Here is a 15,297-nt window from a genome sequence, read left to right on the forward strand (position 1 = left end):
TTAGGAATTTATTGTGAATTACTGTCATTAATATGCCTCCTGTCCTTTTTAGATTCGAAATATACTCTTTAATAATAATGCTAATGTGTAGCTTTATGTAGAGTATAGTAATTTAGTTATTATTGGCCTAAATATATATTAAACGCATTATATAATTTCATACCCGCAACTGAAAATACTAATTATCATGGTTACCTCAATGGCATAATCTAATTTTGAAACGTACCATTTAAACACAGACTGGTGCAAGTATAGAATAAGCGCTCCAGTTAAATGCATTTCAAACCGTAATTTGAAATTACCGTTTCAATATTTGTATTTATTTTGTAATAACTTATTTATTTTGTAATAACATATGTAGGTTATTACAGAATAAATACAAGTATTACTTGAAAAGTAGTTAACAAGAAACACAGACAGCGTGATAAGTCATCAATTACCGTTTGAGTTCATTTTTCTAATCGTTGCCTTAACCTAGATTTTTGGTAATTCAAATTCTGGTCACACTGCAATTTCTATGGATGGCAACACTGAAAATTCTTCCGATTCGTATTTTCGGGTGTAGAATAACATTATCTATTATGGAGGTAAGTTACATTTCATTATCTCTTTTCATTTACAAGAAACTAGCAAAAGAAAAATTGTTAGCTTTTGAAATATATTTAGTAGTCTGTCCCCTTAAACCTTAAGTCCGAAATCACTGTTGAAAGGCTAATTCTATATATCCATTACGCTACAGATTTGGAAAATTCAAGCCTATCTCAAGCTTATGTCCCAGTATAAGGCTGCAGTAGATCTACCAACAAAGGTTAAGATAAACCTAGCTTTTCACGTGCATTAAACTGTAAAGTTACATTAACCCTACTGTGCAAGGCAAATACAATGCTACTCTTTAAATTTTATGGCTGTATCAAGTCTGCAGTAGTTCTACCTGTATAGACTGTTCTATGATTAGCCTTTCAATTGCATTAAATTGTAAGTTACAGTAGGTCTAGTACGTACGGAAAATACAAGATTAGCCTTAAACTTTAAGGTTGTGCCAAGGCTGTAACAGATCTACTAGTATAGGCTTCTGAAATGCTAGCTATGAAATTGCATTTCGTTATACGGTTATATTAAGCATAATGCATAGGCCTTTTTCGCGCCATACTCGGTTATTCAAATATGAATGCAGGCAAATGGAAAATATCTTTCCCAATTTTGAGGTGCGAGTGCCATCAGCTTTGGATTGTTGGTAGTTACAACTTTAGAAATTAGTCCATTTAGAATTGAGTGCAAAAAAATTATTTGTTATTGGTAGTTAACATTAGCTCTTTCCCACGTTGATATGCTTAATGTATCAGAAAATATGTACCATAGTACCATTATCGTCTCAAAGTATTTATCGTAAGTTTAAAACTAGTTTTCACTAGGTAGATGTATTGTTTCTCTAATTGCTAAGCCAAGTCAAACTTACGTTATCTTATGTTACCTTCTGACTTTTGAGAAGTTAAAACGTGTGAGAGGAAACTCCGATACGAGATCTGCATAGCAAACTTAGTCTCATAAGTATGGAAGAAAAAAAAAATTCTTCCCTTTTCTAATATTCTTCTTTTCTTTACTCTTAAAAAGCACAATTCCAATAACAAAAGACAAAACAAGTTAAACAGATTGGAAAGTAAAATTCCGTCTCTGTGTATGCCAAAATATTTTTCAATTGCGAGCAATTTTTCGGTAAATATAAGAAACTATCTAAACGAAAGTTCCTTTCATTTTAACTCTAAGAAGTACTATGACTGTAATGTGTTAAATTTTGCTTCTAAGTATTTACCCCCCCCCCCCCCCGATAAGTTCTTTGAGAAAATGTAACATACCATTTGAGCTGGAATAACGTAAAGGTAATGATAACTTCTCAAAATATAGAAAGAATTTATGTTGAAAAAAGAGGAACACTTCATTACTTTACAAATAAAGCGAAACTTGTCTCACCTTGCTCCTCCTCCGTAAAAGAGAGTTCTTCCATAGTATAATTCTTAGTTGTATGCAACAGGGCAGCATTGTCTATATGACTTCCTGTAATTACTGAGAATAAAGTATAACAATCAATAAATTATACTAAAAGCATGAACGTAAAAAGTGGTGTCATTTCAATAATTTAACAACCGGTTCTATGATTAGTATAGTAAGTTGATGTGGTATTAATATAATTACTACATGAATATTATTTATTCCAATAATAATAATAATAATAATAATAATAATAATAATAATAATAATAATAATCCTCAGTAACTATGATTAAGTCATGGAGAGTGCTTATATTGACACTTTGCTGGCAAAACTCACTAAGCATTGAGACAGGGCTAGTATGAAAGAAGAGGTCACAAAGCTAGTTGATTTTTAGAATACTTGGTGTTACTTTCTTTTAAACCTAAAACTAACGGGGTCGTTTTCATATCGATCTGCGTAAGTGAAAAGAAACATTTAAGTTTCTGATAGGAAACTAGACACGTGTTGCAGAAACGAATTACGTCTCTACATCGACAGACATTTTCATTGGTCAAATGCTGTAGAAAATTAAAATGTGTTGTTTCAACTGCAGTATGTCCTGTTTCTTTAAATACTGGAAAGGAAAAAAACATATACTAGATAAGAGATGGCCAAATGGCGGCTCGCAAATAAAAATTAAAAAAAAAAAAAAAGAAAGAGATACGTTTCTTTTCTTAATTCCATGTATGGCAAGAAGAATATAGCAAATCATCACAATATACCTGAATCGATACTTTACTTTTGACTTTAAAGATATTTTCTTTAATCTTTTCGTTACCAAGCCAATTCTGCAATATAATGTCACTATATTATGCCACTTTTTTTTTGTGTAATGCAATTTTATATAAGAGTATTTACTTTCAAATGTTCGTAGCTCAGGCCCACTAGTCTAGATACACGAAATAAGAAGAATGTTACGCGCAATACAACAATCAGAAAATACATGACTTATGCACATTCAGTGAGCCATCGCCTCAGGAGAAGGTGAAGAAAAATATCCCCCAACTATGTTTTTTATTTTATCCTGGTGCGCAGTGCGTTATATGTATATTGGCCATCACTGTACTATATTCTCAAAAATAATACTACAGTTTTATTATTATTATTATTATTATTATTATGAATCAAATATGATTTTGTTTAATAAAAAATCACATCACAGAAACGGCTGACATACAACATACGAAACTCAATTTACATTAATAATACATTTTGTACACGACACAATGAATAGCATAAAAGCTCTCTTATTAATATGTAATCTAATTAAGACGTTTATTAAATTCTGCAGCTACTTTTCTTTCATTTAAATTTGATAATATCCATAGCAGCTCAATAGAGGGAGAAATATTATTTTTAAAAAATTGAATAAAATTGTAACAATTACATTAAATAAATTTATGAAATAATTGCGAAAAATAATTAAGTCAGCAGGAAATATATTTCGATAGTCGAACCAAAGCAAGGGGTAGAAAACCACCTATCAACGGCATCATATCTAGTGTTACTGTCTGCTTTTCTACGCCATCCAGTGATATTACACCTTATTTGTATAGTATGTCGTCCAGTTGTATAAATGTTCAGTGTTGTCCTTTGTGTTAGAGAAGAAACACCTCATCCAGTTCTTTTCCATGTGGTAAGGTGCCAAGAACCGACGACACGTTGCCACGTTGGATAGCAATAGATATGCGTTGAATTAGGAAAGATGTTGAACGAATATCTCCAGTAACGATAGAAATGCGTCTGCCTACTTCTCTAATAAAATCAAGGCTTGCAGATCCCCAAGCACCACTAGTCTCGATGGCAATTGAAGCACAAATAAATTTATCAAGGAAGTTGTTATATTTCCTTTGATTTTCTACTTCTCTACGACTAGCAACAGCTCCAGCATTCATAACTGCTAAAGGGAGACTTGAATGGGCAAATGTATCTGAACAGGTAAAGTCCCATACTAGTGATTTGCCTTTCAACCAAGGAACTAATGTCATGCCATCAGGTCGTTTACCATCTGAACAACAACATCCTGAAGGTGCACGTATGGAAGGAATTCCAGCTGTGGTAAGAGCTCGTAAAATGATATCATTCACAGAGGAGTGTCTAGCGTGTCTACCCATGCTCTTCATGCATGAAAAGCCATGCAGGCCACGTTGGTTAACTTGATCCCCGCAAGCTGGACAGTGATGTGGCTCACAAATATCTAAATCTAATCTTAAGGCGACAGAGATTCGAAACGCCTTATTAGTTATATGAAGACCTAATGGTGGAGAGGCTATTGCATTCAACCATGCCCCAGCATGTAGGGATGAGGCAGCACGAATCCTGGCTTTATCCTCTGAAGCAATAACTGACTGTAAGAGAAGTTCATGAAAATGCGCTGCAATTCGTGTGTACCAAGATGCCTGAGAACCTCTTTTGTTAATTTCTGGAAGATCTGTATCTGTTAAATTTTTCCATTTGATAGAACCTTCTTGAACTGTGCCATCTGGGTCTAGGTGGTAACCTTGCGGAAGAAGAGCCTCGACTAAATGAAGAGATCCGTGGTAGGACGCTAAAAAGGAAGGAATCGCCATATCCACGGATCTCCGAATACCAAGACCCCCTAATCTCACAGGTAAGGATGCTTGAATCCAAGATTCGTCGCTTAAGGAGCAGTTTAAAATTGACTCCAGACCCATTTTAAGAATATGATCATATTTCTTCAGTAGTGGAGTCTCATTCCAAGATGGAAAGCATCGTAAGAAGTAAGAAATAATAATAATATTAATAATAATAATAATAATAATAATAATAATAATAATAATAATAATAATAATAATAATAATATATTATTATTATTATTATTATTATTATTATTATTATTATTATTATTATTATTATTATTATTATTATTATTATTATTATTATTATTGTAACTACTGGATGTAGAGGTCGAAACACAACTTTAACGATCGGTTCCGGAGACCTGAGAAATTTCAACCATTTCGAGATAACCGGTGCGAACTGGCTGAATGACACCACTGAAAGTAGTGAATGCACATGGAATCCATAAAGTCCCGCAGCAAACTAAAACTCAACAACTGTTATGCGTGTGAATACAAAATTTTAAGGTCAGAAGGAGGAAGATTTAAGGTTTTGTTCTGACCACACTACTCAATGACGCCTGCATTGTAGATGATCGTGTGACTCAACAGCGTCCATACAGGAAAAGGCACTATTTGTGTTGTGGTTTGTTGAGTTAAAATCTTGCATTTTTGGTGCGGAGAAAGTTTCAAACAACTTATGGGAAACCACCTGACTAGAAACAAGTATCAAGAGATGGTATGACAAGTTCAAGGCTTAAAGAAGTATAGATTTGTCACTTAGAGAAAGCAGAGGCTATTTGGAGAGGCCAGGGGGCAATTTTCCCAAAAGTTTGTAGACTAGTTCTCTAGCACAACAACAGATGGCAGCGCAAGGGTGGCTGCACGCACAGGCATAGGGAGCACCGACTGTCAGTGTGCCAAGAAACTTCGTTCTGTTTACATCGAGAGTTGTGTAGTTGGTTCTATACTGACTACGTGGGTTACCGTTTCTGCGATTTCATCATGGACAACTGGTGATAACAACGATCGAATGTGAAATTCTGTGTGAAACTGAGTAAATGCGCCACAGAGATGCTTGACATGATTCGACAAGTGTACCAAGATACTGCAATGAGTCGTTTGAGGTGTTTTAAGTGGCACGAGCACTTCAAGAGCGGAAGACCACCACTAGAGTACGACGAGAGACCAGGACGACTTTCAACGAGCTAACACCTGAAAATGTTGAAATTAGTCGGCAAATTGTGAATGAAGATCGTCGGAGAACAATCCACAACATTGCTGCCATTGTTGGTATCTCATACGGAACAGTGTAGATAATCCTCCACATGTGATCTGAACATGTCGCCATGTTGCTGCCAAGTTCGTCCCCAGACCGCTGCCCCAGGAGCAGAAGGAACACCATGTCGAAGTCTGCCAAGAACTTGTTAGCGTGCCGTGGATGACCTGCCCTTCATGTTGAGATCATTACCGGTGAGGAAACTTGGGTTTCACCTTGTGGCAGAAAGGTTGGGAGCTCTGTACTGCTACACAAGGTGACTATTTTGAAGGTGATAATGTGTAAACGTAGATAAATAAATTGCTTTCTTGTAAACAGAACTAGTCCCGAAACTTTTTGATACCACCTCGTCTACATTTTAATATATAGGATAATAATATACCAATGAAAAACGTGAAAATCTACTTATCGGGGGATCTTACCACCCAAGTGAAATCTGAAATGACACTGCTGAGTGGAAGGCCAGAAACGAGTGACGATGTGATTCAGACAGTACAGGGAAGAATGGAACAGAGTCCAATGAAATCACTTAAAGATCTTTGGGACTGGAAATGGCGAAGTCTACATTATACAAGATCGTACGCAAGACGGTGAAGGCTCAGCCCTACACGTTAAACCTGTACAGGCTCTGAGACACTAAAGCTGTGATGTGAGGATGGAATTTTGTGAATCGATGCTTCTTTACAAGGTGATGGTTACCTTTCGTTTCGCATTCTTTCTCAAATAAGGCCATGCTTTGTTTCGGAATATTCAACAGGCACAACTCCTGAATTTTGGAGCTTGAAACTCCACACAAGATGAGATGTATATGTGAGGTATTCCCAAAATTAATGTGTGGTGCTAGGTTTGTTTCAATGGACCATATCATTGGCCCGTTTCTCTTCGAGGAAAACAAAGTAAATTGCGACAGTTATCTGAACATATTACAGACATTCTTTATGCCAGAACTTCAGAGATTAGTCATCATTAATGAGATCTACGTGCAACACGATGAGGCATCGCCACATTTTGTCTTTGAGATTTGGCAGTTTCTTAACGAACAATTTCGAAAAAGATGGATTGACTGAATAAGACCACACCTTGGTCTACAAGATCACCCAACTTGAAATAGTCATTTCTGGCTGTGGAACATGTAAAGACCTAAGTGTAAAGAACTAAGCTGGACAACCTACAGATAAATGATGTGATCCTGAATATCCCGCATTAGGACCGTCAGCGTTAAATTCTCGGTTTCAGAAAATGACTCAAGCAGTGATAGATCGTAAGTGCTGCACAATTGGAGGTTTGACGATGAATCTTAACAAGCAGAAAAAAAAACTAAGCCTAAATATGAATACACATAAAATTTTGTGTTAATAAACTTACTTGTTTTCAAGTTAAACAGTTTTAGTTCCTTGCAGGACTTTATGGACTTTCGTACGTAACCGCTCATTTAAAACTTAATCCATTTAATAATTTAGTTTATACTGAACTACATGTATGATTTGATTACCGAAGTACAAGAATCTGGATTTTAATGATCGTGAAAACAAGCAAAAACATTATTTTCTGCAAATAATTGTTTAATGGGCATAATACAAAGTTTGATACATAATACAAAATTTGATAATAAAGTTTCAGGACTGATGCAGATAACTGTAAAGTTGAAGTTAAGGGAAAACTGCGGTGAGGATTATTTCAAGTAGTTTCCTATTTACTAATGCATAGTTTTGTCCGTTTGAACTCTCCACTTTGAAACTTGTTTTGAAGTTATTCTCTAGAATACGGTTGTCTTGAATTGCTATAAATGTCTGAATATCCTAAGCAATCGTGAAGTACTGCCTTTTCAGTCCCAGTATGAATTAGGGAAATAGGAGGAAGTTTGCGATAATCAAATCTGGGAGATAGGAAGGACAGTGAGCCTGGGGATCTTACACTTCGCTTAGAAATACTATCCTATTGTATCCTTCTTACACTTTAATTTGAAAAAAAAAAAAATGAAAGCCTGTGCGTATTGGTTTCATGAATTCACAGTCCCTACAATAATTCTGGTGAAGTTCAGGATGTTTAAAGTGTTACACAACCTCATAGGAAAACCTTTATTATTATTATTATTATTATTGGCCCCGTGGTTGCTGATTTCTTTTAAGGTCTTTTTCTTTTTTCTGGCCAATTACCATCAATGAGCAACTGTCCCTTCCTCCACGAGGTGGGGCTGAAAACACCGTGAGCAGTAAGTCAAGGTGCACTAGTATCTCGCAGCAGGGCTTTATGGTGGCTAAGCAGGGATCTTTCCATCTTTTCTGTTCCTAGGCTTCACAACATAATAGGTTGGGTCGTGAGGTCTTCAGCAATTTTAGATTCTCTGTCAGGTAGAGAAGCTGATTTCTTTAATTTTTGAGCAGATTCCTTTTTGGCCATTTAGAGTCCTTTTGTGTGTGTGTGTGTGTTCATTGTCTTTTTCTTAAGTAGTGTTATTATGTTTATATTAAATGGCACCTTTAGCAGATGATTGTCCGCAATGTAATCCAAAAGACTGTTAAATGTAATGTATGTCAAAGAAAATGTCACTCAGCTTGTTTTGAACAAATAAGTAGGAAAAAACATATCCAATTGAGTGAATTTAAATATAATGCTTGTGTTCAAAAAGATATTTTTTTGTTTGTGGTAGTTCAGCTAGTGATAGGCAAATATGTATCTCTGAAACTGAACAGAGACAAGATGACAAGTTATCTTGTTGTAAGGGTTCTTCTATGGACATTGAAATGATATCAAAATTACTTGAATTTAGTGTAAACAAGATCAAAAGTGAACTTTTGCATGAACTTCTTGAACTTGAAAATGAAATTGTAAATTTGAGGAAAGAACTCTTTATTGAGAGGTCTGTTAATTGGAGGAAAAGTGTATAGCCGCAAGATTTCAACTTCTAACCAGGACTTGGAACAAGACTCCCTTACACCGACTCCTAACATCAATGATCAAAATCATCTCCCAAATTTGACAGATAATAGTGAAACTGGAAATGATGAGCAAATACCCCCTAAGTTAACACCTTCACTCTGATCTCAAGTAATATCTAAAAATATCAAACCATTTCAAGTTAGGAAAGTTAACAGCTTGCCGATTTCAAATCCTCGGAGAGAATCAAGGAAACTCACCGTTGGCTATGGCTCAGATAATTCAAATCTGGTATCTAAATCAAGAAAAAAAGCACTGTTTGTAACAAGATTTAACCCGTTAGTAACTAGTAAAGAAGTTGAAGGAATTGTTAAGGAACTCAATGTGAAAGAAGTGGTTTGCACCAGATTGAAAACCAAAAATAACCCTTACTCTTCATATCATATAGAGCTGAATGAATCAGATTTCTCCCGAATCAACGATCCTAAAGTGTGACCTACAGGTATTCTCATGGGACCTTTCTATGGTAAACTGTGGAATTATGGCGAAGTTACCAATTATAATTCTCCTACTAGGCATGACGAACTTAAACCTTAAAATTTGGTATCAAAATGTTCGTGGACTAAGAACTAAAAGTAGTGATGTTTTCTCTTCAATCTCTGACTGTGAATATGATATAATAGCGGTAACAAAAGCATGGTTATCCGATATTCATAGAGATTACGATTATTTCCCAGATACTTGTATCTGTTTTAGAGCCGACAGATTATATAATGAAGAATCATGTCAAAGAGGTGATGGATCTCTGATAGCAATAAGAAAAAACTTTATGGTGAATCGCAGGCCTGATCTTGAATTTATAAGTGAATGTGTGTGGATTGAACTAAAATGTAATTCTGCAAAGAATCTCTTAATATCACGTGTTTATCTTTAACCGGACTTCTCCCCTTTGAATTTTGAAAATTACCTGAACCACATCTTTAGTACGTTAAATCCTCTGGAAAATGATATATTGATATTTGGAGATTTCAACATATCTAAAATTGATTGGTTAAATAATGAACAACTTCCAGGAATACTTATTATTCCGAATTGAAGTTTCAGCAATTATCTTTTTTTTTTTTTTTTTTGTTTTGTTTTGTTTTGAAAATACTAACCTGTGTGTTGAACACTCAGTCTCTGCTCTTGATCTTGTTATCACTAATGCTACTTATGTGTCAAGAAAAACTAATCAGTGCATGGTGCATCCTGATACTATTCATTATCCGATTGAAACCATTGTGTTTTTACCTAAGGGTTGTAAAATGAATAAGTTCTCTGAACGTTTTCAATTTGTTAAAGGTGATTATTACGCATTATATCAACAACTAGCTAATACTGATTGGTATATCTTGTTAAAATCAGATATAAATGAAGCAGTTTTGGATTTTGAAAAAGCAATTGTATTAGCTATGGAAAAGAATATTCCAAAATCTAGGCCAAGAATATCTAAATATCCTTGTTGGTACCCCCAAAAATCGACCCCCCCCCCAATTGTTTGAAGAATACATATACTTTAATCGATGTCTACTAATATACTAGTACAAACCGTGAAAGTCTAATGTCGATGGTGCTCTTGCCCCCCTCAAGCGAAGTCTGAAATGATGCCCCAACGACTATACAACGGACTAGTCAAATTCAAAACACACATGACATGACCACGATTTGAACATACATGTTCAACAAAAGAGCTAATCTTCCGAAAATGGCAGCAAATTAGATCCACTTGAACCTGTTTTTAACGTTGTATTCCTATTTATCTGTTTTCATTTTAATGTATCTAATCAAGAACTACTACTATTTCATTTCCATTGTTCACGCTTAACTGTTAATTAAAAATATTTATTATCTTCATGTTTTCTTTGCTATTCATTAGATACATATTCTCTGCATTATATTATTGCGCAAAATTAGTACATTTAATTCAACTCAACCGTTCAGTGTTACAAAATATACACTATTCAGAAATTACGAAAACACTGAACCCTTACCTTATCGTTTCTAATCATCATTATAACATCACTCCATTACAGTATTATGTAAATAAATTTTAGGAGGGAGAGTGGGGGCAGAGTCCCCTATCAATTACATGCCCATGGCACATCAAAAATTCCAAATCGCATACGAAGACTTTTCCTGTACTAGATTCCCACACGTGGATACTTATACTTATGAAATGCGAACTTCTCTTAGCTGCAAATGCACGCTTATTGGCTTAGAAAGTGCTTGTTAAGGGGAGGAATTGCATTAATACGTGCAGATTGACTCTAGGAGGGCTGAATTTAACTACAGCGTGTGGCCACTACCTAATCGAGTCAGGACAGAAGCGCGGCAGAGTACGCCCATAGGAGCAGGCTCGTGAACAACGGTAGGTATACGCGGAAACGAGGATAGTGGAAAAACACTTTATATGGGGTAAAAACACGTTCCTTGCATTTGGCACAACTTTGCGTCACTTCTATGATCAATTTGTACGAGTTAATTGCTATATCGAAGAACCAATTTTACAAAATTTATCAGATGAATTGGAGAATTTACCTTAGTTTCTGAGGAAGAGTGTCTAAGTCAGGTCAGGGGAATAGTTCAAGTTAAGAAAATACTTTTTAGTTTTTTCTGATGTAAGCGGCACTATATATGGAGGCAGAAGGAACTATCTGGCGGAAGAGTACACTTATGATTTATGGGAAAGGCAGTGTGGAAACGGTGCGTAAATGACAAGATTGTGACGTGTGTATCGTGTTTGAGTTCTATCGAGCTATACAAAGATAAGGAGCATCACTTGTTGAAATTATGAAAAGCATTGTCTATTAAACTGGCGAACAGTTTATCGTACGTAAGTGTTGAAACGAATTGCAACTACAGAAAAGAAAAGGAACATCTAACCAACCTAATCGAATCCAACCTAATTTAGTATTTCTATACTTTTTTTTTTTTTGGTGATGGCATTTAGTGTCTCCCCCAAAGCTGTACAACACATAGGCCATCATTTTATGACATATAAAGTGTTTTTCCACTATCCTCTTTTATGCGGATACCCACCGCAGCTGACGCGCCTGCACTCCCTCGCTGAGGGTCGCCTCCCTTGCTGCTCTCCAGCCCTGTTCGCATTCGTGCTTCTAATGGCCACCTAGCAGAAATTGGTCCGTTTTATGCACTACTTTTTATGCTATACGTGCACACTATATTGCGAACAATAATTACTACTAGGGTGACAACCTAGTATTTTTGGAGGAGAAATTAAACATGGAAGATGTAGGATCTCGATATATTTTCATTACTTGTACAATAGGCCCTACTATTGTGAAATCGGCAAGGTTCTAGAACATAGGTCCCTCTTCCCATTTAGCTGTAAAAAAGACAGAAGACAACGCGCCCTGCGAGGCTCTAACCCGCCTTCACTCGCTAACGCTCGCTCGGCAATAATGTGTGAATTAAATATTAAAGTTTGGTGCAGAAAGAGTACAGTATTAAACCTACCTACTAATCCACATGGGGGAACTTGTGTTCTAGAACCTTCCCGTGAAATCAAATAACACATTTCCTCCCTAGATTTTACAAATTTGTGTCCCCATAAAATGGAATAACACTCAAAATGTTGACCCGTTTCACATTTGGTTCAGATGCAACTTTCAATTCATTCCTTTCTGATCTACATTTCTGTTTTCCCTCTATTACTGCATCCTAAATTAGCTAATAAGACAGTGAGTCTGAAACACCTTATATTATTCTCTATTGCCTGTTTACCTAATATCGCATAAATACGTGAAGTCGTATAGTCCAGAATTTAACTTGGTTTTCCTCCCTAATCTATTACTTTTATTACCTCTTCTATTACCGTACTTTTACGATGGCACTCCCTCTGATTGTTCATTTCTCCGTAAATTTTGTACTTCGGGGCCGCCATTTGCGGCAGTTAGCCGATTCTAATGGGACATAAATGGAAGTTACAAATTCGGATAATTTTGAATGGAGCAAAATAGGCATATAACATTATTCAGCTGTATCTTTCTACAGAGATCTGCAAGACTATTGAAAAATTACGAATATCTATTCGTTTCAGGATCAAATGAAATGAAATGAATTAATATTCTCGTATTTTATTTTTCTTCCATTCATACTCGTTAAGTGGACTTCTAATCGAATTTCTGGAAAGTCATCTAATTCTTAACATTTCTATTTTCCTTCTATTCATATACGGAAGTGAACTTTTAATCAAATTTTTGGAAAGTCGTTTAACATTCTTAACATTTCTATTCTCAGATTTAGATAAATAAATTATACGACTAAATACAATATCAGTAAATGAATAAGACAACCTCTAGTATTATATCTATTAGGTATCCAAGTGCTGAACAAGAACAACATTGTGAACATTATTTGAGTTTCATTTTACAAATAAGGTAACCAAAATTAGGTGTATTAATACAAGATATCACTCTACTTACTTCTTATAGGCTATATTTATCATTTAACTTTATTCTTTGATTAAATTTGAATAGAATTTTCACACGCATTCATTTTCATTTAACGAGTGACATCATCTCAGCGTTGGAAATCACATTATAATAATTATCAAAAATGTGTAAATAAAAATTATCCTAATCATTACGTGACATCATGCGAGTGTTGGAAATAATAACAGAAAAATATCTTACATTTTAAATACGTATACGATCTATTCCACATAAAAGGGAAAACTTCTGGTTTCTCTAAAAGTTTTCGGGTTCGGGTCTAAGATTCATACATCATTTTGAACTATCTTTATTATTATTATTATTATTATTATTATTATTATTATTATATAAATCGGGTGTCTCGTTTTGGTAAATATAAAATGGGACAACTTAGGTTGTATTTACACTATAGGATAGATCCTAAGAAATTTCTTACGATTTATCTTCGGAAAAATTTTATGACATATCTCGTAGGAAATTCTACCCTTTTGTGCCATACACGTGAAGATTTTTCCTGTCTGATGTGCATGGATTTCTCACGAAATATTAATCTCACAGGTGCAGCGCCCACATATTTGGATTTCTTGTGAAACGTTCTTTCAAAATTATATTATACTTCACAAATTTGCGAGATCTGAAACAGGATAACTACGCCCATGATGTCAATTGTTAAATTGCACACCTCTTTAAAAAAGCATACTTTCTCTCACCTGATGTCGCTTAAATCGAAATCTTACGAATTTGCTTTCCGAAATAAAGCGTGCTCTAATGGAAATCTCATATGATCGTTCAGAACATAGGAAACGACATGGAATCTGATGCCATACACGTTGAGATTTTGATTCTAGCAAAAATCGTAAGAGATTTCCTAGGATCTATCCTATAGTGTATAGTTGGCCTTATTAAACATATGCATTTGTGGATCTTCTTCCAAATTTGTACATGGAACAATTTATTATTTATAGCAAGTAATAATAGTAAGAAGGGGCTTTGTATCGCAGAGTAGATAGGGGAGAGAGAGGTAGCCCCGGTCAGGAGGAAGCCCTGGTCAGTTCGATATAGCGTGAAAAACTTGCCGTAAATAGAAGCAGGTGATGGCGCCTTACTGGCAGCTATCAGAGAAAGTAATTTTGAGAGCGATGCCATTGTAGAAGTGATAGGTATTAAATGAAGGCGTGTTGTTTCTTTCGCTGCATTTTTGTAATATTAGGCAAAATATTCGACACTAAAAATACTATTCCATTTGATATTTTTATTAAGTAACTTTTTAGGTGGACACTATGCTTATATAGTTCTAAAGCGATCTATAAATTAATGCATTCATTTGTTTGTATGTTGGTGTTGCCCGTGTTTTACTCAAAATATGCATTTTGGGTAGCCCCGGTCAAACGGATGTTGTAATGGCACTCAGTGACCGGGGCTCCACGACCTTGAAATAAACGATAATAAATAAGTCCTGACAGTCAACCCCCAAACAAAGCTCATCATGTGTAATCTAATTCAGAGGTTAGAGATGATAAAATTGAACAAGGAACTTCTACTGGATCCAGACATATATTCATTTGATGATATTTTGCCAATACCAATAGATATATATTTCAAATATATTAAGGTGTTGACGAAAAATATATATAACTTCAATGAATAAGTAGTTTTTTAAATCTTCCTTACACGAAACTGCGGTTTATTTTCTGTCCCTGTAGATACCCAACTATTCTAAAGTTAATGAATAAATATGGAATTAGTGATGAGCGCAAGAGCCTTGGTCTTGCAGCTTTTGCAAGAGTCTTGCATGCAAGACCAAGACCAAGACCAGGAATCCCGATGCAAGACCAAGACCAAGACCAAGGGGTGCAAGACCAAGACCAAGACTCTTGCGCAAGAGTCTTGCACAAGTACCGGCTCGGTGGTAGAGCAGTCACGTGTGGTTATACGGGTCCCTGGTTGGATTCTAGCTTGCTCCATGGGAATTTTTGGTGGGCAAACACCGTGTGCGTGGGTTTTCTCGCGGTTTTGATGTTTCCTCCTACTTTCTTCATTC

At 35.5% G+C, this 15,297-nt stretch overlaps 1 protein-coding gene across 2 annotated transcripts in view; it reads right to left on the minus strand.

Moving 5' to 3' along the window:
- LOC145662607 (phospholipid-transporting ATPase ABCA1-like) overlaps positions 1-13,404 on the minus strand; it is a 1,231,974-nt gene extending 1,218,570 nt beyond the window's left edge. For both annotated transcript variants that reach the window (XM_081728328.1, XM_081728326.1), the window contains exons 1-2: positions 13,248-13,404; positions 1,969-2,061 (exon numbers count right to left, since the gene is read on the minus strand). In XM_081728328.1, the coding sequence (XP_081584454.1) occupies positions 1,969-2,037 (69 nt within the window). In that variant the 5' untranslated portion in view covers positions 2,038-2,061; positions 13,248-13,404. The remainder of the gene's footprint in view (positions 1-1,968; positions 2,062-13,247) is intronic.
- Positions 13,405-15,297: the final 1,893 nt, after the last annotated feature.

Source organism: Thermobia domestica, chromosome 10 (genome assembly GCF_964235325.1).
Source record: "Thermobia domestica chromosome 10, izTheDome1.hap1.1, whole genome shotgun sequence".
NCBI classification, from domain to species: Eukaryota; Metazoa; Arthropoda; class Insecta; order Zygentoma; family Lepismatidae; genus Thermobia; species Thermobia domestica.